The sequence below is a fragment of the Spea bombifrons genome, chromosome 12 (assembly GCF_027358695.1).
Source record: "Spea bombifrons isolate aSpeBom1 chromosome 12, aSpeBom1.2.pri, whole genome shotgun sequence".
Classification (NCBI taxonomy): domain Eukaryota; kingdom Metazoa; phylum Chordata; class Amphibia; order Anura; family Pelobatidae; genus Spea; species Spea bombifrons.
Genome location: NC_071098.1, coordinates 29,122,908 through 29,148,591, shown reverse-complemented (window position 1 = coordinate 29,148,591; position 25,684 = coordinate 29,122,908). Strand labels below are relative to the sequence as shown.

The window sequence follows — 25,684 nt, the reverse complement described above, 5'->3', positions numbered from 1 at the left end:
TATTTTGCCTGGTCTTGTGAAGCAGAAGTACAAATATTGAATATACAAAGTCTTGGAGAGGATTTAAAGGGACTGTCAGATGAAATTAACAATTACCATTAACGAGATGCCCGTATGAATGATATTCATGTGGTTGACAATCAAACGGGGTAAATGCTTTCTGTACCGACGCCCGAGGGCGATTTAAGTGACAAACGACACAGAAAGCAGTAATGTGGGTAAAACAGACTGAAAATAAGGATTTTATTCCATCAACAATAACAAAAAAAATGTAAAAAAAAATGTTTTTGTGATGGCTGGCAATACTTGGTTTTAAGAAAAGCATGAAAGTGATAACAAAGGGCTTAAAACTGATAAGGCACACGTAAATCGGGTATTGTGGATGTATATACTGCTCTAGGACCCACCAGAGAACAAACATACAATTACTGATGTTTTCATTGTCCAGGTCCTGGGTCATCGCCTGAGATATCCGTGCATTAAAATGTATAGAATGACGGAATCCGGTAAACGTAAAAACGATTGTCCGTGCTAGTGGCGTCTCCTGGGGGTCGTGTCTTCTAGCGGTGACCGTTAGATTTCACGCGGTGAAGAGGGCGACGTATTCCGGCCGGCCGTGGTCGCAGCAGCCACGTTTTATCCAGAAATCACTTCGACGTAGTTGGCCGGGTACAGTCCTACGTGTCCACGATCGGTCACCCCTTTACACCAGCCTTGGTCATCTTCGTCTTCGATCTTTGTGAGCTCATCACCTGATCAGGGTGTAGAAAATGTAATTGGTAATCAAATAACAGGCAAAACTGCATATTTTATACCTTCAAGACACAAACAAGTCACCACAAAAGGGCGTTAGAGGCGCTGATGTAAGGTTGCAGGTAAAACCGGACCCCTTTTCCAGAGTTTTTCTAGTGTAAATTAGGTTTTAATGTGAAATACGGTCCCCACCGTTAAGTGACTACGAAGCAGACCTTGTTCCAATGTGGAACCTGAAGGATAAATCACCATGTTATAATAATGTGGGATTCTGAGTTTGTAAATGGGGATATATTTACCTGCTTTAAAGCTCAGTTCATCTGCTTCCTGACCCACATAGTCATATACAGCTCGTACTCGTACTCCTGGCACGTTCACTGGTGGCTTGCTTAAGCTGGAAGAGAAGCAAAGTTGGAGGACAATTCTGGCCACAAGAAATAGGTCAGGTAGATATGCATGTTCCAGCCACCCTGTGACCTTAACCAACCATGCCCAGCCCTGTCCTGGAGGCCTACAAACATGTCAAAAGCTAAGATAATCTTACAATGGACACCAAGCAACGTGTTCTTCGTCCTCTGCAAAATCTAATGTCCCTCAGTGGGTTGTTGGACGCCTCAACTCCTGTCCTTGACGGCCATATAAAATCCATGGTCTTCAGTTCATAAACCACAGATAGGTGTTGCCACAAACCCAACCTGGCGCTGTTCATGAGTAACCATTGGCTTGGGTAAGACCGAAAGGTCTAAATTTTAAGCCTAGGAATGCTCTTTTTCTCTGGTGTTTTAGTTTCTGCCCATTTAATACTATATAAATTAATAAATTGTTTCATTATCTCATTGGTTGTTCTCACAGAGTTGGCTTTCCCATTTTAGAACCACCAATTTGGTCACTTTCTATCCTTGTTAAACAGGTGGTTTTTCCAACTGTTGTTGGATTTTAAGCCTCGCGGTCTTCAGCCACCTTTTGGTTGCCTTATAGCCAGGTGGAAGGTCTTGAGATGTGTTATTCAACATCAGCTGGGGTGTGACCTCATCACCAACCACGTAGACCATAAATGTGGGCAGTTGCAGTCAAAATGACCATTGATTTAATCCATTCATGGTCATGGTTGCTCATGGCAGCTCTTCCGAAAATACTTAATCGGTTGTGACTTGAATTCATGTGAACCTGAAGGGTCTTGGCTTTGATGACTTTGTGACAATGAGTCCTACACTTAGTGACATAGATAACATATAAAGCTGTGAAGGCGCAGAGACAAAACATGAACGTGGTTGGCGCTAACCTGCTTTCTGTGGGTGTGACGCTGTACAACGTAACTTTTTCCGTTTCCTTCACTTTCTTCTTCTTCACGATCCGTGTCTCGGTGTCCGGACTCCACTCCTGGCATAGACAGAAATACGTGAAGTATGCAGGAATAGATTTCATCTGATATCCGCGCTTTATAGGATTAGACCTTGCGATGTAAACAACGAGCGCGGGTTTCCATAGATAAAGTCAGCGGGACGGTGAACGTCCAAGGACAGGAGAGCTGGATTATAGTTCTTCCATAATCTCTGGCCAGAGCTAAGCTGGGGACAAGTCTAACGTTCCACCCGAATGACAAAGTGAGACAACTGGAGGAATCCCATTTGCCCCCCTTGCCCCATGCACATTATGGTCCATAGTTGATGGGGCCATATGGAACAATAACTGCCCCCTTTATACGTTCCACAAACACCTCACCTCCAGCTGCGGCCAATTCATCAACATTCCAGGTCCACGCTTGTTTCTCCACCACTTCAAGTCGTCCTGGTCGTTGACGGCCGTTATCGCCTGACTCAGGTCGTTATACACTATTTGCACGCTGCGTATAAAATGCGACGCGGGAGAAGTCATTTTAATAAAAGCCAAATTGGACCAATAACCCCCCATAACCATTTATCAATGTTAATATTCATGGGAAAACCTGAGATATCTCAGCGTGATCAAAAATGTGAAGCCTTGCTCGGTAAAGTGCCCCCATCTAGGCTGTGTCTCCATTCACATTTTGCCCCCTGCCCCAAAAAACTGCCCCGTTTTTTTGGGGAATGTATTACTTACCCTTCGTTTCTGGTGATATCTAGATGTTTATGCACAGATAGCAGGGCCTGTTTTAGGAAGAGAATCTTCTTCTGCTCCATCTGTTGGCTTTGGTCAAAAACGCATTCCATGTCTTCCATGTATTTGGGGTTATACTTATTCAGTTCCTGCAGGGACTTCTCATACCTCTGTTTCACCTGCGTTAGTTTTATATATAAAAAAAAATCCATTTAGCAATTATTTTTTTCCCAAACCGCCCTGATTTTACACAGCCAATAAAACAGTAAGGAATCGGCATGATGTCTAGAATTCGACAATACCTTTTCTTTATCCTGTTTATATTTCTCGTGGTCTTCCGTGAGCTTCTTCTGTTTCTCCTGGGAAAGTTCCGGGTTTATCTTGCCATTATTTTCTCGAATGGTGGCCAGGTGCTCCTTCCTACAGGCTTTGTGGTAGGCCGCCTTTGTCTTCTCCACCTGTGGACAGCGAGGGAGATATAACTTCTTATTTAATCGGGGACGTACATTCTGGAACCTTGCGATACATTGTCTCGCGTTCAACCTTTACTTCCCCCCAACCACATTTGGAACTTTACCTTCTTTAACTTCTTAGCCCATGGTTTTTGGGCCTTGCAGAACCCATTCTCTATCTCGCTGGATTCCTTAAATCCCCCGAACAGCTTGCGGTGATACGTCTCCCTCTGCCACTTGCGGATTTTTTCAGAGTCGTCGGTTAACAACGACTTCTGGATCTCTGTGTGCAACTCGCTGAGACGTTCTGTGGCGCTCATGAATGCCTGCCAAGCATGCAGGAGGGATCCATACATTGGACCTGGAAGAAAGGAACATGCAACTTACCTTTTACGTTTAGAAATGGGTTGAGCTCAGGAACATTCTCATAAAAAAATTGAATCCATACTAAATACAATGCTTAAAAATCGATCTATGATAAGCCTTTCCGGCTACCGCCTGACATTGAGCCTCGGTCAACAGAATGTGTTTCCAAATCCTTCAAAGCATTCTCTGTGCTGTGCACATAAACTTCTCCAAATGCACAGTCTTACATTTATTTATGTTGAACTCATTTTCCAACTGCTTGTTTTATCCAAATACTACCTGTCATAAAAAAGAAAACCTCTATGAAATTGAAGAAGGCCTACAGGAACGGTGTGTACTCACTGCTGTTTACCAGAGGCTTCCACTTGCGGGTCCATTCTTCCATCTGCACTGCGTACTGCTTCTCAATCTTTGCTCTGTCCTGGAAACAGGCGACAATTTCATCGCAGAGCCGGTAGCCGTCGTCCACCCGCTTCACGGTGGTGCTATAGTTGTTGGGCTGGGGAACAACACAGGCAAGACATTGAGCTTTTGGGTTTCAAGCTAGCTATTATGACCCACAAAAAGCCCCTCTTTCCTAGGAGCTCAGATGAGGGTATCGCCGGGTTCTACAGCCCTAAAAGCCCCGATAATGTATATAGATCACGTGCATATAATGAATTAATCCTATTTTCCATTAGTAGCTCTCTGTAGAAAGTCTCTGTAATGCCTGACCCTTCGTGATAGGTCCATCCACACAAAAGTGTCCCTTTTCTGCTATTTTTTAGTGTTGGAAGGCATGTCGTGGGCCATTTAATGGGGCCTGCATGTTTAGTATTTGGTGAACCAACAATAATATTACATTACCATCCAAAAGCTGTCATTAGGGACATCCTCAACCGTAACTTCACTGTATATCACCGACATGGCTGGACCTTCACCTTGTCCTCATAGACTACTGTAACAAGAAGGAAACACCAAGATCACATGGCTCAGCTTCACTCCACAACGAGATATACGAGATATAACAACGAGGTATATTAGACAAGACGTTCTGCATGAACACATTTTTATACTATAGGAGTCACGAGTGATGGAATAAGTCTTATTTCAGAGAGCACACAGTAATCAGACTGTACGTCGGCCGCCGACAGCCCAAGCATTTTCCTTTGTGGGAACTCACACTGTGGCGCAAGCACAATCCCCACTTTGTTTACCCGTAGATTTGTTATAACACCCCTCTTTGTTCCCAGTTGGGTATACACAGGATCGTCCCAGTTAAACAATTTTTTCCCCCCTGAAGGGAGCTGCTGGTCTAATAAAATCAGGGCTTATTAACCCCAATGTTTTCAGAGCGAAATCAGATTTATTCCCACATTCCGTGACGTTCCGATTCTAGAGTTTTTTTACGTTGGACTCAGCCGAGATCGTAGAATACGACACGCACCGGACGCTTTGACCAGGGAATACTATTGAGAAAAACAAGAAGCCATTGGAAGGATGGTTATTTTAAGCGGCTTCGTAAGCCAAGTTCATGACCTCGCCATCGAACGGCATTCCATTCATTGTCTGACGTAGCTGGGGGGTTCTGGGAAATTCGCCATGAATAAACAATCGATAATTGGGGGTTACATACATGTATCCGTTTACGGCATGATAATCTTTCGCCGTAGAACCAACTTAAAGCACGGAAGGTTCTCATTATCTGGAAATTCATTCACAGAGAGCTGTGGCGTCTTAGATCAAACCTCCTGTCATCGATGTTATTATTATCATTTTAATCAAATGTTTCATTCATGTTATTCATGTTTACGTTCTACAGCGCATCTTCTAACAAGGGCATAGCCGGGGTATTTCATGCAAATTGTCCCTCACTTCCCATGATGCATTTGCATACCTGGGAACTCTCCGGGTTGCCCCCCCCTGGAATTCTGGGAGAAACGCCACTTCCCTGGTTGACAACCCGAATCCTCTGGGTCACGGGAGAGGGGTCCTGACACGCCCCATTCTCCGCCCCTTTCCCCCTTAAATGGGGGGTGTCCTGTGAGGTCAGCGGGACTGCCCATGACATCAGCAGGAGCGCCCACCGGCATCAGCGGGACCACCCACTGCTCTCAGCGAGTAGACCAGGCTGGGTCTCGCAAGGGTAGCCGGAGCCCAAAAGTTCCCAGGTATGTGCATTTGCAATCCAACTTTCGTCCCAAACAGGAAGTTGCAACCTACTTCCTGTGCTCTATTCGCGGCGTCAAAACATGTCCCCGTTTCAAATGACTATATCATAAAATAATTCTTAAACCTCAACCGAAACAGTCACCGAAAAGTTGTGATTTTGCGACCAATCTCCCCCAAACTCATCTTCTTACTTTCCTGAGTCTACACTTGGACATCCAGGCTCTCCGTGCCTCCCCGCGCACCGCGTCCCCCCCCCCCGCGTCCCATTTTTCTGTGCTAAAACTTGGCAGGTAGGACTTGGCCGCCGCTCATTTTCCATGTGCGAGAAATATCCGTGAAATACGGGAACTCCATCCTACGTTGCTGCAGATCGCCTCGGCAGATGTTTCGCGTCCTACCGCCCGCTCTGATTTATTCGTTGAGGATCTGGCAGGGTCGCTCACCACTAAGTACTGCATAAAACTGCCATTAATCAGCCGCAAAAGCAACTCCACAACAGGTTGACCTTTTTAGTATTTTTTTTTTATTCTAATGGAAGGATTATTAAGTAAAAGCAAAATTCTAGAACCTGAAGAATCTTCGGCCGTCCTTCTTACGTCTAAATGCTGGCTTTGGAACACTCAGCAGAAACATTCCATTGGTTCTTTTGATCCAAATCTATCTTTTTTTTACCCCAGAATACCTCCAAAATATGTGTCAAATCATACCGGGTCAGAAGCCAGCTGGAGGGTCGGTTCATGAAGCCTCAGGTATGCTCAAGTAGAACGGAGATTTTTTGGTGACTTTGTGACCGGTTTCTAGAGGGCTGCAGAACCCTTTGAGAAACTCTGAGCTCCTAGAAACGAGGGGCATCAAGGGAGGAAAGAGGGGCTTTAGGGGAGGAAAGGGGGACATCAGGGGAGGAAAGGGGGACATCAGGGGAGGAAAGAGGGACATCAGGGGAGGAAAGAGGGGCATCAGAGGAGGAAAGAGGGGCATCAGGGGAGGAAAGAGGGACATCAATGGAGGAAAGAGGGGCATCAGGGGAGGAAAGAGGGGCATCAGGGGAGGAAATAGGGACATCAAGGGAGAAAAGAGGGACATCAGGGGAGGAAAGAGGGACAGAGATATTTTTTGGTCCCAAAAAGGGACTGGCTTAACCAGTCAGGTACATCTGGCCGGTATGTGGCGTGTATTTCGCGTTTGTTGAGTTCTTTTAAGTTCTGGAGAGCTCTGTCCTCATCCATGGGAGCCTCAGTAATAAAGGCAGCAAAGTGTTCTTCCATTTAAAGAGGAACAGAGTCTGCCCGAGGACTCACGCACCCCATGTGAATACCTAGGTAAATATTTATCACCCCGGTTACACAGATGCACGGGGCAGGATACTACGCTTTCTGCTATCCCGAAAAATAATCCGGATATATCATATATATATATATAGATTATAAATGAATTATATAATAGCCACGGAGTGATCATAACGGAGATATTTAGGAATCTGACTCTCGGCAGCGTCTCTGCTGATAGAGCAGAAGGAGTAGTAGTTGCGGTAGCTGCCGGCGGCAGAGATTTAATGAATTAGCGGAATGCGTCAGTCACTTCAATGGCACAGCGATGAGGGGTACCTCACACTAGGAAGATAGATTGCCTACCACAATGGGGCAATACCAAGGTCCCCATCGCTGTAAGTGACCAAAGAAGAGCCTTCTTCATCATTTTAAGTGACCAAAGAAGTCTCCTGGCACATAGTTTACTTTCCATAGCGGGGCAATATCATGGCCTCCATCATGTAAAATGACCAAAGAAGGATCTTCACACTAAGAATATAACTCATCTTCCTCGATGAGGCATTACCGCGGCTGCCATCATTTTAGGTAACAAAAGAAGTTGCCAAAGCATCAGGGGAGGAAAAAGCGGTTACAAACAGGCTCCAAATGGGGAACCAAGGAGAACCCCTGGGAAGTAAGTTAGTTTGGACATTAGAATTTAGCACCATTTTGAGGTTTCTATGGCAACTGCTCCTAATATAGTGATCTAGAATCGCTTTGATAAACGTGGCCGGCTTCTTCTGACCACAAAACACTGACAGGGACTACGGACTTCTGATTGAACTTCAGAGACATCTAAAGACCCCACCAAACATCGACAAAACCACTGCCCCTGCCGCGGGGGCAGATTTTACAGGAATGTTATAACTTTTTTCTACCCACCATTGTGATTATTCTTCTAGGTGTATTTAGAGCAGAATCGGACAGGGATCACTAAGCGGCACCGGCACTTTAAGGCCAGCGGCCCCAAACGATGAATGGGCAGCCGCCAGCTGGATACGCTTGGTTTTATAATAATAATAATAAAATAATAATTCCACAAAATAAATCAATGCAAAATGGGCCACAAAGCAGGAAGAGGGAGCCATGTATATATATGATGTTCATGTATGATGTAATAATACGGGTTCTCTACTAACAAAGCAAATATTGAGCAAGAAAACAGAAACGCATAAAGATATCAAGCTAATAAGAGTAATTAAAAGCAGATACATTGAATGCGTTTGAGGAAATGAGGTCATCTGGATTATAATGGAGAAAAAACAGAACGACATTATGGAGCAGACGAGCAGGGAATATCCCGGAAGAACATATACCCTATATATACCCTATATATACCCTATATATACCCTATATATATATATAATACACTTATCAGGGTTATATGACCCTCGGAGGGAGGACACATGGCCGAGAACTCGTTCTCTTTCCTATTGTCCTGCATTATTGCCCCGTTTCTAAGGATATTTTTTATTATTATGAGCTTTCTCCTGAAATTATATTATTTTATTATTAAAAGCCTCTCCTCGTTTTTGTTCTCCTTGCCTTTTTTTCTCCAACTCAAATTTTCCATCTATCTCCCCAACTTCCATCGTCAGGAGCGGCTCCTCTGCCCAAAACTCGCAGCTGCGTTCCAATATCTCACTTTTTTACGAGCAGCGGGGATCACCGGCTCAAGTTGCTTTATAGCTTTTAGCTGGAATACGGCGACTTGAGATGGAGCTTGGGTTTGGGTGCTCTCCATCCTTCGTGTTTTTGTTGGCCTGCAATTTTCAATGCTACCTGTCAGCAGGGGAAGGCAGCTGGGGAGGACTAAGACTCCATCTCGCCAGCTTGAGCATTATGTGAGTTATAGTCCATCACAGCTGGAAATCGATCAAGGGGTGGAAATCACAATCCATAAAAGATGATGGGATCCAGATCTCTAGACCTGCAGTTGCCCAACAGACTGCCACCAGAAGACGTTCCCCAAGTACCTTCTTATTAGCCTAAAGAAACAAGACCCCTATGTCTCAAATCTAATAGGACGAGGACAAATTAAGCCGTGAGTTGGGTTGGCGGTTGAGCATACCTAAAATATGCAAGTCGTCAAACCGTAGTCACATCTGTGGCCACCTTTTTCTTTGAGAGGATGGTTGCTCATCTGAGGAACAGAGTCTATCCATTGTACCCAGGGGTGCTTAGTAGGCTTCAGCTGGGTCAACCTGAACTAAAAACTAGTAGAGAAAGGCCATATTACTGTCTCTCTTACTCGTTAGCTGGTTTGTTAGACTCATCATCTCTCAGGCTGCAGTCCATGGACCATTAGAGGTCTCCAGGTCCATCGATGATCTTTCTTAGCCAACCGTCTAAATTCACCAAAATAATAGAACGGATGATGATGATATCTGAATCCAGTATGTATATCATACATCTAGTAGTTTACAAAAAGTTCAGCTGATCCCCAAAAATAACGCGACGTACTCACAGCCTCATCACGTTATGCAGATGTGATGGTCAGCTCTTAGGACCAGAGTCCACCACGCCTCTGTCGTAAGTCTGTCATGGCATGGAATTATTTCCCGGCTCTCTGATCCATGTTAACCTAACCACGTTAATAATTAGAACCTCGTATCAGACCTAATGACTTCGTTTCGCCCACCGTGTCCCTTCCACACACATTAATATTTATCATTTCCGGGCGGCTTTGAAGACCAGATGTATTTCTATTCCAATTTCAAAGAGACGGCCTCAAAACGTCCTTTTCTATTATCAGACCGGGATATATCGGCAAACCCAGAGCGACGTGGCTTAATAATACATTTTAAACGCAGTAGATATCTTTTTTTTTTTTTATCTACACCTTTTTTATAAAGACGTCTGTTTTAGGCGTTTAAGTGAATTATCCACAAAAAAAGGAAAATTGTCAAAAAAGGGTTACCATAAAAAAAATCGTTTTACATAAAAAAAATCAGATTGGACCGGCTTTTATTAAATAAAAATAAGTTGGCGGAAATATAAAAAAAATAAATAACATGAAAATGATCAAAACATTGCAAAATTACCCAAAAGCAAAAAAAAAAGTAATTACCTCTATTAATCAGCTGTTGACGAGTGCCCCAACTTTTTCCCCCCGAGAAAGCGAAGCCCGAACTTACACAAGTAGGTCACCGCTTGCCTCCTTGGTGCTGCCTCGCTTTTTAATGGGGGGGTCGGCGACAATTTTTTGTAGCAAGCCTGGGGCCAATGGTCTTTTTTTTGTTCCTTCTCCAGTCTCAGGTTGGCCTCTTTGGTCCGCTCGGTATCGCTCATGAAGACGAGTTGATCAGAGTCAACTCAAAGAGTTTTGGTTGCCACAGGGATGTCCGACCCATAGCGAGTCATCTGAACGCTCTAAGTGCCCAAAGCAATGCATTAATTACCCCCCCCCCTTCCCGGGGCCATCAAAGAGTTCACATGACTTGGGTTAGAAGTTGGGGCAGATCCAGAAGAAGGAGAAGAATAAACAGATGAGACTTACTCGAGCCGGCTGTGATCGCGGTCTCTCGCTCTCTCGCTCTCAGGCTTTCTCTCGCTCTCGATGATGTCTAACGACTCTCTGCCAGCTCGAGACGGCCAGGAGAGGAGGAGGCTCGGGGAGAGGAGGGGGTCGCTGGGGTAACTTTAGACCGCGTCAGATGGGGAAAGCTGGAGCTGCTGGAAATACCGCTGGAAGCCAGATCCCGAAATGCCTCGGCTCTCCGCTCTCCACGCGGGAGATCAGGGAGCGGGGAGCGATGGAGCCGGAACGTCACACTTCGGGGGCACGAGGAATAAACACATATTGTTACTGTTACTGTTTGAACCAAACTTAACTCTTTAAACAAACTCTTTAACTCTTTAAGCAAACTCGGGGTTCTGATTCTGGAACGAGCCGCACATAAATGCCCCCCTCGGGCTAAGCGTTACCCATCGTACTCTTTAATCATAAAATAACGCAGGTAATGAGCAAAGGAGTAACAAAGTGCAGCGGGGAGATTATTTCAGAGGAGGAGTAATGCTAGCGGTTTAGATGTAACGTAAGGACGTTCTATTTTATGGAGAGGGAGGTAGATGAGTGGAACGGCCTTCCAGCAGAGGTGGTAGAGGCTAATACAGTTTAAACATGAATGGAAGAGGCTCCTCAATGTAAGACGAGACCAAGAATCCATTTGAAACCTCAGCAGCCCGATGGGGTTAAGCAGGGCAGGGATTCAGTCGCATGATTGCCAGCTCGAAGCCCGGCAGCCAGGAATGTCACATGCACACGGCACACGGAACACGGAACACGTCATCACGTCACATTCAGAAGCCGCTATACGGATAGATGTGCGCGATATTTATTTACAAGGTACTAACGATTAAGTGGGGTTTATTTTTTGTCTGGTACCTGGGATTTTTTTTTTAAACAAGTTGCCCCCGACAGGCATACCTTGGAAACGACCCGAGCCGGTCCGGGGAGTGAGGATGCTGATTAAAACAATAACTGCTCTGACCAACATGTTCACTAAATAAACCGTAACAGATTTCTCACTTTATTTTTAACCCTGAAAAATGTAAGGCTAACTTTCCATGGCAACAGCCTATCAGAAGCTGCTTTTGTGCCATGTGACAATTAAGCATTCCCTTAAAAAATATAACTTCAAATGTTTTACATCATTTAAAGGTTTTTTGTTCTGGGAAAGGTTTCGGGTACAACAAACTGTGTTTCTAATGTGACATCGGGTGATGTGTTGATCCCGTTCCCCAATATTAAACAGGCATTAACGGTATAACATTAAGAAAAAAATCAAATAAGAAGCCATGAACCCTCTACCACTTCTGCTGGGAGGCTGTTCCACTTATCTACCACCCTCTCAGTAAAGTACATCTTCCTTGCATCCCATCTAAGTCTCTGACCCTCTAGGATGCAGGCTGGACATATTAGAAGATGAAGTTCTTTAACCCCTGGAGATTTATTTGCCCCTAACACAGATGCTCGAGGCAGAGGAGGGCATCCTCACCGAGAAGAACTTCTCCAGTTCAATGGATAATACAGCGATGGAACACAGCTTTCTCTCAATGGAAATCTCCCAAAAGAGGTTACCGGTGACCTTTTCCTATACAGCGACCCGTAACCGCTGCCCCGAGCCACCACCTCATCCCGTCGCCAAGTCAGAGATGGGAATCTGGAGGCGGAATAAGCTCCGTATTAAACACTTGACTTGTAATAGTTGGCCGGTGACTTCAAAATTCCATGAAACATTTGTTGCAGGAGAGGGTGTGAACGGCACGAGAGATGCTCGGGGACTCTCACGCTTTCTACTACATTCCTGAGTCCTTCAAATACGAATGTCATGAACGGGACGTCCAGACCCTACCGAGGTGGCACTGAAATCCTTCAAAAAGTCCAGCTTTTTTGCAAGGAGCTACTGACCCGTTGGCGCATGCGGGCCACTAATTTCCACGGTGCGGGGGCAGCTGTTGTGTTGCTAATTGGGAAAGAGACACGGCTGGATGAAGGCGTCTTCTTCGTAGATGTTCTGCCGTCCTACAGGTTTTTGAGAGTGGGTCCCATTTCAGATGGGTTCATGTTTTTGAATTGACTAGGGACATCATGGAGTCTTTCGTCAAAGCCAATCATCTTCTCTTGAACCAGATTGTCCTCTACTCAATTTCCTGGTCACATCATGGAAACCTTACCTAAGATCATCGAGTAACCCTAATTTAGTCAGCAAATAAATAAATATCTCCCACTTTATATGTATGTGAGCATGGATGTGTAATTGTGTGTTTCAGCATGTATGTGTAGGTGTGTGTGTGAGCATGGATGTGTAAGTAGGTGAGATAGAGTGTGTGTTAGATTGAATGTGTACATGCGCGTTAATGAGTATAAGTGTGTGTAATTTGTGTAAGTGTAAGTGTGTTTCATATGGTACAGACAAGTTGCCAGGGGCCAGGGGGCAATTTTCACAAAAGGGCCCTGGGGTTTCTAGTTACGCCGCTGGTTGCCAGCAGTCCCCCGAGTTGTAGCGGGTATATTTGGGTCTCAGCGTCACTCCCTTTGGATCTCAAAGCTCTGCCAAGACCCTGGTTTTGTAAGAACCGTTGTGCCTGCGCTCACCGCATTCCATGCGACAGCTGCGAGAGCTAAGAATAAAATGCACCCTGCCCTGCCCAAGGCTCAGCCGGCTCCATCATCCCGCTCTGAAGGGGCTTGTCGAGATCTCATGTGGGTTATTTTTGTACGAAGCTGCTAAAACTTTGGCTTCGTTAACCGTGAATGTGCCTAACAAAGTCTACTGCTGCAATGGGCCAACGAAGACGCTCGCTTTCACGAGACCACCAGGATGGGAGGCAGCCAGGTCACGTTGTTATCGGACCTTTGGGTCCCATTGCACAGTCTACCCTCCATAGTTTACCGGCTGACTAAATGGATTGTATGTTCTACGAGCCAGGACCTCCTCGGCCGTTGCTCCAATATGTCCAGTGTCCCCCAACTACTTGTGTGATGTGTCATACCGCACCGCAGACTATGTTGGCACTATAAATAAAGTGGGCTATATTGAATGATTCACAACTGCGAAAGTAACCATTGTACTTGGTGACAAGACGAAACCGTTTCCTGGAAATTACTGGATTTTGTGCCTCTTCCAACCATAAACTCTCAACTTTTCGTCTTTGGCTCCTAAAACGAACGCCACGGAACGTTAGAACGGATTAAAACGTAACGACATTCATTCTCTACTGTCCATCGCCACCTAGTGGGAAAACATGGGAGTACAGGAGGTAAAATGACATCAGAGATCCGGTCAGGAGAGACCAGAGGATCTCCCCAACTTGTCTATGATCCTCGATGCCCACAAAAGTGGGACAGTGGCCATACCTCGGAGCCATACCTCGGAGCATCCAGGCTCCGGCTACCCAGAGCCCTCAAATTTTGGGAAGCGAATAGGCAGTCCCTTTGTTGGTTGTCGGTCCGCTGGCGTTGGTGGTCAGTCCATTGATGGTCGGTCTGTTGACGTGGACGGGTGGTCCCACAGAAAGCTGCCCATTTTTGGAGGGGAAGTGGGCAAGAAGTTGGGCGTGCCGCAACGCCACTACATGACTTGGTGTTTCTCCGTGGCAGCCCCGCGACCCAGAGGATTTGTTGAGCTTCGTTCTCCGGCCCAAGTTCCCAGGTATGCCGATAATGTGTATAGAAACAGCAGGAAATGGATTTATAAATGTAACCGTGTAAATAAAATCCAATTTTACATAAATATATACGTTAGATCACAAAGACACATTTAAAGTCCCAGTGAATCCCAGCCTCTAGACGGAGAGAATGATGGGAGTTATAGTTCCCCCTATGTATGAACAGCCACTACTATTATTTATGTGTGAATTTATATTCACCACTAGGATAATTATAATAATAATTATGCCTAACACTTGGATACAATGTTATCAATTATAATAATAATTATATTTAACACTAGCATAATAATAACAATAATAATAATAATAATAACCACTGGGATAAATTATTATAAATTATAATAATAATTATATTTAACACTAGGATATTTATAATAATTATTATACTTAACACTTGGATACATTGTTATCCATTATAATAATAATTATATTTAACACTAGCATAATAATAACAATAATAATAATAATAATAATAATAACCACTAGGATAAATTATTATAAATTGTAATAATAATAATATGAATGATATTTTACACTGGGGTAATTATCATAATACGGTAATTATATTAACCCCTAGGACTCTGTGTATTAACCATTCAGAATACCGTGTGCAGAGTGAACAGGCAGTTGTTCGGGCAGCCCTCGGAGGTCCTCACGCCGGACTATTTAAATCGCACAGCGGGACACGTGGATCTCTTTGTCTCCGGAAGCGAGGCGGCACGGAGATGGAAGGAGGATTGAGTGCGCGGTACTCCAGGCCGTACATGCTAGACCTTGGAGGGTGAGGCTTCTGGTCTCCGGCAGATGACGGGAGGAGAGCCCGAGATGATAGAAAGCGACGCCCCCCGGTTCTGGGGGTTTTATTAGCTGAGCACCGTTCCCGGAGATCCTTGGGGTCACATTGAAGCGCTGTGCCCGGTCACTGATGTAGCAGGTATGCTGGAGCCTGAGCTGTCATTCTTTATCTTTGTGTTAAGATTCTTTTTGTCCCAAAGTAAAAAATTGGGATTCAGAAGGGATTCTGGTGCAAGTAAGTGGTCTTATCCCCATAGCAACAAGTTTGGGTGTTACAGTTGGCATGTAGCTCTCATTGGTTGCTGTGGTGATGAGGCTACTTTTAATAACTCATAACTAGTAGTCGAGCTATAAATCTGGCACCTAATGCAGCTTCAGCCTTGTGGGAAACTCTTTCCAAGCTAAGGTCTGCATTAAAAGGCAAGTTGACTTCAAAAATCTCAGTAGAGTGACCCACAGAGCTTATACTTAGCTGGCCACTGGACTGCCATTTAGTGGATCTAGTTTTAATAACTATGAGGAATCTGATGCTGGGAGTTAGGCGTTAGCGTGTGTCACGGAATCTCCTGTCCCTATGATGTTAGCACTGGGCTCTGAAAGCGTGTGAGAGACAACTGTGCCCCTCTGTACTGACATGCAGAGGTCCTGAGGGACAGGAGACGGGCGTGAAAGCAGCCGGGAGTACAGGCAGCTAGAGCGTTAACAGCTCAGTTTGTTTCAGTAACGTTGCTACGTCGGGTACTTATAAACGGAACACGTTTTATTATCTTACAGGACCTCGTGTTGGAACGGAACGCGGCTTCCTGTGGTGACCAGACAGGTACGACATATTCTCACTTTTCTATGATATTGCCTTAAAATAGCCCCTATGATGTGAGCACTGGGCTCTGAAACTGCTGAGCGAGAACTGTGCACCCGCTGTACTGACATGCAGCGGGCCTGAGGGGCAGGTAACACCGTACGCGGGGTAACCACACGTAGCACACCTGGGATTTTGGAGAGTTTATTCAGTTAATCTGGATAGGTTGGTCCACCAGCCCTAGCCGCACGTACCCGTGATGGAGGGGGCACGCTAACAGAACGGGCAACTTCAAAACCTAGACATATCGATGTCTTCAACATGCCTTTCAAGGGTGCGATTTACTTCATAAGCAATACAATTGCACCCCTTGAGGTCCAAGTTCTGTAAAGGGGCAGTTTAGTTAGGTATCCATGATGCCAACTAAAATGTAAATATAAAAAAAACTAGATATGTTACTTATTTGTGTTAAAATAAGCTGATTCCGCTGTTTTGGATTATAATCTTTTGTTCTCTTGCAGGTTATGACGGATCGGCAGTTGCTGGAGAATTAATAAAGATGGTGAAATAACGATACTTTTGTCTCTGGCTGTGTTTTGTTTTATCAGTAAGGTTTCACTTCGGTTGGTACGCCACTCAGTTAAGTCTTTTCTATTAGGGGGTTCTCATGGACAGGCAGCGGTCCTCATGGGGTCTCTAGACTGACCCATTAAATGTAATTCTGCCTACTATCGTTATATGTAGTAGGAGTGGAGCTTTGAGTGGGAGCGGTTTGCCTGGTTCTGTAGTCTTATGTTTTGGGGGGGTTATATTCTGGTACTTGGCATGAAAATGGATCGATCAGTGAGTCATGGTGGAGACTTATGACTTCTCTGGCTGAGGAGTTAAAAGGCTAGTGCCCGGGCCATGGTTTGGGACGTGACCTCCAGGTCCAAATCAGCAGCGTTCCCAGAGCAAGTCCAAGAATCGCAACGGTGATGGCTAAAGCCAACGTGGTGGCATCTGCAGATAAAATCACACTAATAACTACCAGCTTTTATCAAAGATCAACACAAACGTTCTGGGGGTCCTGCACTGAAGACTAATAACGCCGCCATCGGCACCAAGAATTACAGCTGGCTACTTCCAGAGTCTTTCTATAATGAATAAATTACTGCAGGGCTAGCGAAGATCTACCTGTTGCCGGTACCAGGAGAAAATTCCATTCTAGCGTCGGCTCTAGGTTTTGATTTCCAATAACTATTGTTTCCCACGTTACTCCACACGCTCTGCGTTTACTGATTAGTTAAACTGCGGTCCCCGGTACCTGTTTTCTGGCCGCGGTCCTCCGACCCGCATTCTGTCACCCAGTCCTGTGGGATGACCGGTGCCGTCAGCTGGGAGAAGCTCATTAATGGGCAGGGAGAGGCACAGCCTGGCAGCACCAGCTCATAAGGTTCTCTGCTGGAGTCATTCCTGTAGTACATGCGGACGCTGTGGGTGCTAAGAAGATATAATGTATATGTACTTATAATAGCCGTCAGCATCTAGCCAACTCTCCAACTGTTTTTACGCCTAGCAGACTCATTTCATGGCCTACGACAACTTACTCAAATTACAAGTAAACTTAAAATATAACTGGCTTCCAAAGTTTTTCTGATGCCCCAGAGTTTTTTGGAAAGTAGCATGCACTTCAGAAGTTACACGCTGCTTTCTTAGAACCACCAACAATGCTTGCTTGCAGGCAGCAATCTAGTCATGGACAACCACAGCTGCTACAGTATATCCCAAGCTCGTTAGGAACCTTGTCTGACCCTCTGTCTGATTGGCTCTAACGGGCGTCTGAATCTAGTGAGCTGTCAGCCAATAAAAACAAGGTGTAACGGCAGAAATCTCAATATTTCCTTATTTTCTGAAAATTCCTCTTAATTGAAAACTTTAGCTTCGATCAAAAAAAGCCGAAATTATATGTTTACTGGCTTTTTAAAGTCATATTTTTTTATTATGACTGTCCTGTTAGCTCTCCCAACATGATTACATTAAAAGATTATGTATATACAACGGCTACTAAGGCAAAAGACAAGCCACGTGTTCATTTTATTAGTAAAGGCACAGTTAATTGTCGATTATAAGTTGCTTATTTTTCAGCTAATTGGATAATTAAAAAACAATACTCTATTTAAAGAAAGTGTCAAACAAGAAGCTCGCAATATCCGCTTATTTGTGATGAGCAGCTGACTTCAGCGATTCTGTTCGTTTATCATGTGATCTCCCGCCCTACTCCCAGGGGTGGTATTAATATCTCTCGGGCCCATGCCGTCTCTGCGTGGCCGGGGAATGGGAAGTGACTGGCCAGACACCGTGTCTAGGGGTAGACATCGCGCTGACGCATTCCACCAGATGTGAGAGATTGCGCAATGAGACAAGAAGAACGAGAAGTGATCTAGAGAAAAAAGGCAACAATGCACACGGGACTGTAAGGGGGCAATTAGAGAACCTTACGTTCTTCACTCAACATGGCACCCGCTAAAGGGAGCCTTGGACGGGTCCACTCTACAAAGGCAGAGATGGAGGAAAAGAGGCTGCCACGGAGAATGTGTTGGACAACGTATGAAGTGGAGATAGTTGAGTGAATGGTTGTAAGGTAGAAAAGCAGTCCAGTTGTGATTAGAGTGAAGGAAAGGGTCTTGCGTATGTCCTCTGCCCACATGCGAAGGGATTGCCCAACAAAAATTAAAGCGATGGAGGAGGTCTTCTAAGCCTTCAGTGCGATATCCTTGACTTCTGAGCATAAAGGAGAGGAGGTCATGCGATTAAAGAGATACTAACTCACCCATCGCTCTCCGCGTGAAACTCAAAGATGTGACAAGATGCGTACGGTGGATGGATCCCATTATATACCTTCAGGGCAGCTTGTAAGGCTATGAGGGTGCTGTCATGCTGCAAAGAAAGAGGTTAAAGGGTTGTCCATTATATGGTGAAAGAAACCAAAGTCAATAAATGGTTTCTGTGTTTAGCAACCAAGTATCTGATCCTGATCATTCCTGTGAAACATGTTTGGTAAGTAAAGAGAAGATGTTTATAAGAGTGTGAGGACCTAATGATAACGCAATCATATGGGGCAGATAGTGGGCAGATACCTACTAGGGGTGGAAGGCCAGGGAGTTTGAAGCATTACAGAAAGACTTCTGGATAAACCCCAATGATTTCCCAGGTGCACACAAAATCTACCCCGTGGAGTGTGAGAGAGAGTGTGGTTATGTGTATCTGGGGTATTGTTTAGAATCTCGGACTTCCATTTGGAGAAGGGGTCTCTGAGATATTGACAGCCGACGTGACATCTATTTCTACATCGGCCCCATAAGAGGTAGCACTTCTGATCAGTCGCACTCACCGCTGAGTACATCACCATCTTTAGAGGAGATGATTTCTTGATCGCGTCTGAGAAGTTCCTGATTATCGCATCCACCAGGATCCCTACGTAAGCAAACACCACGCGTCTATTAATTTGTATGCAGTACCAGCTGAATTATATTGTATATATTTTTTTCATTAAAGTCACTATTTTTTTTATTATAGTCCAAAATCTGCAGGTTTTTCCTCTTTATTTTCCGGGGAATAATTGATTTATGGAATTATGCAAAGTTACAGAATTCCACTCGGTCATTATTATATTTTTCTATCTCTCTTTTGAGTTCCTCCGTTGATTTATTTTTTGGCGCAGCGTCCCTTTAAACACCCATCGGATATTCCATATCTATTAATTCCTGGTAACGCTGTGTATTGTGTTTACTGCATAATCAGATAATTGGATCATTGGGTCGTTGACCGGCGTTATCGCCGCCGATCAGTATTAGAGGAAAGACGGTTTCATTACTCAGTGAAAGGACAAGCCGAGCACCAGTTCAGCCATGGAAAATGAGCTGTAAACCGGGGATCTAAGGGTTAATGTTATCTACGGGTTTTCTGAGACAATTCTGTGAAATGTTATTTGAGAAATAGGCTTTCCTGGAATCTGCCCCGAAGGTTCTGGGTATGGCAGGGATCGGGGAGCCTCTGGGTAGCCTTTGATCGTTGGGTGGGGAGGGAGTGGCAGGGGCTGCTGTAAAAACAGATGAAGCAGCTGCTTAGGGCCCCCTATTGTTCTAGGGGGCCCCCATTGTTCTAAGGGGCCCCCATTGTTCTAAGAGGCCCCTCAGAGGATTTGGTATCTGGGGACTCTCTGGGTTTCTCCTGGAGACTCCGGGTGAAGTTCTGCTTCTCAGGGTCTCCAGGTCACTGCAGAGAATCTCCAGGTCACGGGGGCAGCGTTGGCTCAAACCTCACTCCCCACCCACTTCCCCTTCCTACCACTTATAATAGGGAGTGACGTTAGTTCCACCCACATCCCGTCTGATTACGCCCACTCTCAGCCCCATACCCCACCCACTCACATATAACCACGCCCCTTCGGCTACCTCCTCCATCGCAGCTCCACCCTCTTCTATGGAGTGGAGGGAGGCATTCCTAGATCTATACTGGCTCTCGCACTAAAAGCTATAAAGAGTATAAATAAAAAATGTTGTTTTTAAAGCATTTTAGTGGTGGGTCCCTTTTAGAGAAACGGTACGTCACAAATAGCTCACCCCCCGTAAGTCGAGCCTTTTCATTGGATCTGTGGAGCTCCACGTGGGATTTAATATCAAAAGCAGTGATTTCTTCCAGCGTTTGAAGCACGTCCAGAGTGGCCCACGGGGGTAAGGTATAGTTGTGGGATTTCTGAAATATAAACAGCCTTTGTGAGGGTCGAGGAAGAGAAGGGAGAGAACTTCAGTATAGGGAAGTGATCATATAATACTGGCTCTGCCACGGGCTGCTGCCAATCTCCGCTTCCACGAGGGGACCTTTAAACAAATAAATGCTGTTTCCCTGTGCAAACAATTTTTTTTTTTTTTTTTTTTTTTAAATATTCTTTATTTTCTTATATAAAAGGTATGGAAGACAAATTTACATACACATAATTAAACGAATAAATACGTACAGCAAATACAAAACAGAAAAAAAAAATAAAATAAAAAATAAAAAATAAAAAAAAGACAATGAGGTATTCGGTCATGGAGAGAAGGAAAAGAGGTAAGTCTATGCAAAGAGGATTTGGCTGCCTAATTTATCTTATTTATTATTTGGAGGCATTTTTCCCATATTTGGGTTTTTTTAAATGAAGTATACAAAATTTGGGAGACCTCCTTCTCCATTATAACCTGAAATTTTAGTTGATTTATCAACTGAGACATATTAAATTGGTTATCATTTTTCCATTCCCTGGCTATCAATCTTTTGGCTGTTAAACATGTGTGAATACTTAGATTTAATTGTGCCTCAGTCATAGAGGGCCAACCTAAATGAAATAACAAAGAAAGAGGAGAGTCTGGTATAATAATATTATCTATAGATTGCAAACAATTTAAAGGGACAGTCCACCTATTGGTTAACCAATCAGTGATGCAGACTTCTGGTAATAGTCCGTCTCTGGATGAGTGGCGTACTCTCGGGTGGTTGGGTTCAGCAATGGACCCAATGGCCGTCATTATGAATGCCTCTTTGACACGCTAGCATGCTGTGGTTAACCCTGGTAGCTTAATGCTTCATATAGAAACCCTACACTCAGGAGAAGGGAACACAAGGGACGTTTCACAGTCAGTACGGCTCACAGGGGTTTCATTAACCTCGGCACGATCCGTTGACGACATCTCACCTGGCAGAAAAGTGTATCGTAGACCTTCCAGACCCGGTGGGTGCTCGTGTGCTCTGTGTTGTATCCGGTGTAATTTGCTAGACGCTCCGTGAACTCCTGGGTACAAAGGAGCATTTAGAGAAAGCCTAGGCGGGGTATTAAGAAGTGGCAAGAAGGTGGTTTCTTAACTGGGCATGCTCTACCATGTAAGCCATCGATGATGCTGCATATGGTTCCCTTACATTAGAGAGTGGCTACAAATCTCAGGAATGGGAGTGCCAAGTGAGCATGCATGTGGAGGGCTTCATTAGACCCCCTGGAAATGTTGAGCGGGTGCTGGATCTAGACAACGATATGTATTCCTGCATCTCCTACACGTGAAAGAGGAGACGAAACAGAACAAATTTACAGAGGGGGTTCTGATAAAGTTATCTATACGTGGAAAATGGTGGCACGTAAGAACAGGTTAGGCTCTTCAGGGGAGGGGTTTCATGAAGGGTGGGACCGGCTTTACATGAGGGCAGGACTAGACCCAGATGGCCTTTGACGGGTAGGAAGTGGGCTGAGAATAGCAGAAAATGGGCAGGGAATGGGCGTGACCAAATGCCATCCCCCTGCCTAGAGAAAGAACAAACTGACCCGGAGACCTGGGAGTTCGGGGCTTCACTCCGAGACTCTGGGTCAAACCCAGAGAGTTCCTGGGCATGAATATAAGGTGACGCTCGGCTATTGTACGCGGTAAAGTGCATATGGGGTATTTAAAAAAAAAAAATTCACCTTCCAGCTCCTTATCTGGTTCTGGTAATCGGGTTGTTGTAAGGTCTCCTTCATCAGCTCATAGTATCGGGGACAATCTTTCGAAGGGAATTTCAAGAGCTGAAATACAAAAAATTATACTAAATGTAATCGGACATTGGGCTATTTCTAGCGCATAAATCATTTACATATTATAAACAGAGCTTGACTCACGTAGCCCCGTCCTATAGGGGCCCGGGATATACTTGGTATACAGCCCTTGTTATTCTGGACCTTCTGATGGCCATGTCTGGAGTTGCAATTAAAATCCAAAAAGCTTCTGGTAGTAGATTCAGATTGGAGCAGGATAGGGAGTAATTGTCCCCTTGAAAGCCCTCAAATGATAGAACTTACCCGATCTTGGGCGACGGGCACCGTATGAACGGGGATTGGTTGCCATCGCAGGTCTGGATTCCATAGCTGAGAACTTTGAGGAGGAAAGAGTCCTGCCAGATTTGCCTGAGCACTCATTAGGGTCCGGTCATAGTCCGTGCTACGCACATATATCTGAACTCACGGGAGATAAAGTAACATAAATCAGCAGGTGCTAAGCTACTCAAAAGTGTGAAAATCAAGATTCCAAGATGATCTGGGCACCCCAGAAAAATGAAGAACGTGATTGCTCGGAGTTAATTCATTTAAGACGCAGTCAATCAATGACTAAGGTTAATTAGTGAGCGATATCTTAATTATATCTCACACATTTTAGTGATAATAAGCCTTATAAAGCAGGCCATGGCTCCTGTTTCCACCATTTCTCATGTTTCAACCTTTCGATATTCAACGATATAACATGCTTCGTGGGCAGCACTAACCCGAGGGTGATTGTAACAAGTTAACAATTAAGTAGTTATTGATTGTCAGACAAAATATGTTGCACAAGCAGTGATTTAAGTGGTGTCGGTGATCTACTGGTTGAAAACATTTGGAAGGAAGCAGAAAATGGACATATTTGATTATTTACCTCGCGTCTGCTGTAGGTCGGGCTCAAGAAATGTTCGTATCTCTTCCTCAGATATTGTCCCAAAGCATGCTGCTGCCTCACGCCCTCCTAGCGACGAGAAGAGAAAGCTAGAACGTGGCAGAACTTGTCAGATCAGCACGGAACCCGGTGAAGAGCCAAGTGGTAGCCTAAATAGTCTTTATCATTATCATGGTAGCCTGTCAACGGGGGTAACTTGGAGCAGCAGCCATTGGCAGAGTCGGCATTACCCAACCAGTCTACTGTCCTGAAGTTCTCTCCCATCTTCTCACTCCACCCCTACAGAGACTGCCTGAACCAATCAACGGCAATCAGCAACTTAACAACAGGAAAGAGACAGCTTGAGGGGTGGCTGACCATGCAGATCCCGAGAACAAGAGGTCTATCTCCATCCTGAATTCATTAAAGAGCGGGGCTAAGGGTGATGACGACCCTGGCTCTTTAGGGCCAGAGGCCGCCAATTGACCTATGTGTAGACGCCAACTGAACACGGACGGCCACACGTTCCCATATAATTGTATTCTTACCTTCGTTAACTGTTGCAATCCACTTTCCCAAATTGTTTCCTTGTAAGGATCTGTTGGGTACGTATCGAGGGGAGCCCTGTCTCCATGTCGGAAGATCTGAAACGGCATAACCATGTACATTCTTCTGCCACAACTTCAGCTCTCCATCAATTTATACGTCAAGGTATAAGATGGACCTACCACCTACAAGATTTTTGGTTACGCACCCCATGTATAACTACACTTTCAGAATGATCCTAACTGTGCCTAAAAAAGGAAAAAATTTACAATAAAAAAACTGTTACAATATTACAAAAAATGTTACAAAATAATAAATATTCACAAAAACATTTCTAATATTACCCCTTCAAATATTAGAGAACTTTATTGAGTATTGCAATCGGAAGCATTACTTTTATTTCTGGAATGTTAATGAATTAGCTATCTAGTGTCTTTAGCCACCGCTTTATTAAAATAATATATATTAATTTACAGTTTTTATATCATATTTAATATTCATGACCCATGAATGAATTATTAAAGGAACAAATTGTCACGGAAAAAAAATCTTCTACTTAATTTTTTTATCATTTTAAAATAAATATTATATTATTATAATATAATAAAACATTTAAAAATGACAGATTTCATTAAAAAAAATCTGATTTTTATCATTTTGAACCTCTTAAAAATTAAAAGCTGATTTTAATAATGAACAATAGTCTTAGGTCAAATCGGGGTTCTCTTTGACGATACACTTTGGGTAGGGGCTATATATTCACTAACCGACCTTTGTCTAAAACCTCTGCGGAAGCAAAGTCACAAAGTACGATCATTTTTTTTTAAAAAAAAGACTATTTTAGTGGTTATTTGAAATCTTTTGTTTTCTGTACATATGATCCGTGCTTTTAATAGTCATTCCACTTACCACAGTGACGAATTTTAGGTTCCTAGAAGAGGCAAATACCGGCACGTTGGTGACAATGACAATCAACAGCCATCCAAGACAGAGCAACATGCTACCTGCATGCATGCAGCTCGTGTGCTTCTGACGGCAGGACCTCCGGCAGACAGTTATAGCACATATGATGCCCCCTCCCATCCCGGTGTGTATTCTGTTAACCCCTTTTTCCCAGGGGTTAGGATCACAGTACAAAGTGTTTACTGCCTTAAATTCCATTTCCTTCCCCTCTGTGTCCAAACAGGTTAAAGCCGGACAAAAAAAAACCTCAACGGCAAGAATTTCTGCTGATAGGAGACGGAGCGGGTCTGTAATTACCCGTCATAAGTGGTGGTTAAATAAAAAAGCGCTATAAATGATGATTAAATGTGTAACGGGGTAATGGTTGGGGACAGGAGGGTGTTTGTGTCTGGATGCGCGAATAAAAAAAATATCAAGTGTCAAAAATATACCCGAATGTGCAAACCGGTGGCTTCATCACAAGTCCGCCTCGTCATTATTAACGCGTTGGTCCACTTATTGATTGAAACCCTCGAACTGTCGATTTCCCGTTCATATCAAAATGTAATAGTTGTGTTCTATAGATAGAGAAGTTGGAGAAGTTCCTACAAAGTCCAGCTAAACACAGTAGTCATTTACGGGACTCTCTGGACCTCCTGGGATGTAGACCCTGAAAGAGTCACAAAGAGGCCTTGGTTCACGGATGACGATCGGGTTCCTTATGTGCAAGATTGTTGTCTACAAACCAGACTCGTTGACCTCGTCCGCATCCCAGGAAGTCCGGATGAAGCTTGAGAACAAAAACAAGTAGACTTCTAAGTAGGTATTGTACATGGAAGAGTGGAACCATTCCCAGGACCACGTGAAGCATCT

General features: G+C 44.3%; 2 protein-coding genes, 1 long non-coding RNA gene and 1 other non-coding gene across 6 annotated transcripts; 2 read left to right on the top strand and 2 right to left on the bottom strand.

Moving 5' to 3' along the window:
• Window positions 1-213: 213 nt before the first annotated feature.
• On the bottom strand, window positions 214-10,739 carry LOC128470309 (protein kinase C and casein kinase substrate in neurons protein 1-like). 3 transcript variants are annotated; one of them, XM_053452177.1, is made up of 10 exons: window positions 10,605-10,739; window positions 4,494-4,584; window positions 3,990-4,146; window positions 3,407-3,642; window positions 3,132-3,287; window positions 2,833-3,008; window positions 2,476-2,596; window positions 2,036-2,133; window positions 1,053-1,147; window positions 214-752 (listed from the first exon to the last, which is right to left on the bottom strand). In XM_053452177.1, the coding sequence occupies exons 2-10, from the start codon at window positions 4,551-4,553 to the stop codon at window positions 637-639; spliced, it is 1,215 nt and encodes a 404-aa protein (XP_053308152.1). In that variant the 5' UTR covers window positions 4,554-4,584; window positions 10,605-10,739; the 3' UTR covers window positions 214-636. The 3 variants fall into 3 exon arrangements, with proteins under 3 accessions (XP_053308152.1, XP_053308153.1, XP_053308154.1); XM_053452178.1 differs by lacking the exon at window positions 10,605-10,739 and adding an exon at window positions 10,243-10,286; XM_053452179.1 differs by lacking the exon at window positions 10,605-10,739 and adding an exon at window positions 10,176-10,210.
• A 4,329-nt stretch (window positions 10,740-15,068) lies between these two features.
• LOC128469935 (uncharacterized) lies at window positions 15,069-16,451 on the top strand. Its single transcript, XR_008346003.1, has 3 exons — window positions 15,069-15,215; window positions 15,851-15,896; window positions 16,397-16,451. It is a non-coding gene; the product is annotated as an uncharacterized LOC128469935 (long non-coding RNA).
• On the top strand, window positions 15,643-15,732 carry LOC128470819 (small nucleolar RNA SNORD88). The gene has a single exon (XR_008346082.1). It is a non-coding gene; the product is annotated as a small nucleolar RNA SNORD88 (small nucleolar RNA).
• A 316-nt stretch (window positions 16,452-16,767) lies between the features above and the next one.
• LOC128469720 (testicular acid phosphatase homolog) lies at window positions 16,768-25,391 on the bottom strand. Its single transcript, XM_053451523.1, has 11 exons — window positions 25,264-25,391; window positions 23,872-23,967; window positions 23,327-23,413; window positions 22,717-22,869; window positions 22,345-22,443; window positions 21,589-21,684; window positions 20,480-20,612; window positions 19,249-19,331; window positions 18,688-18,794; window positions 17,182-17,357; window positions 16,768-16,877 (listed from the first exon to the last, which is right to left on the bottom strand). Exons 1-11 carry the CDS (start codon window positions 25,306-25,308, stop codon window positions 16,768-16,770), a joined length of 1,185 nt encoding a protein of 394 aa, XP_053307498.1. The 5' UTR covers window positions 25,309-25,391.
• Between the last annotated feature and the right edge of the window lie 293 nt (window positions 25,392-25,684).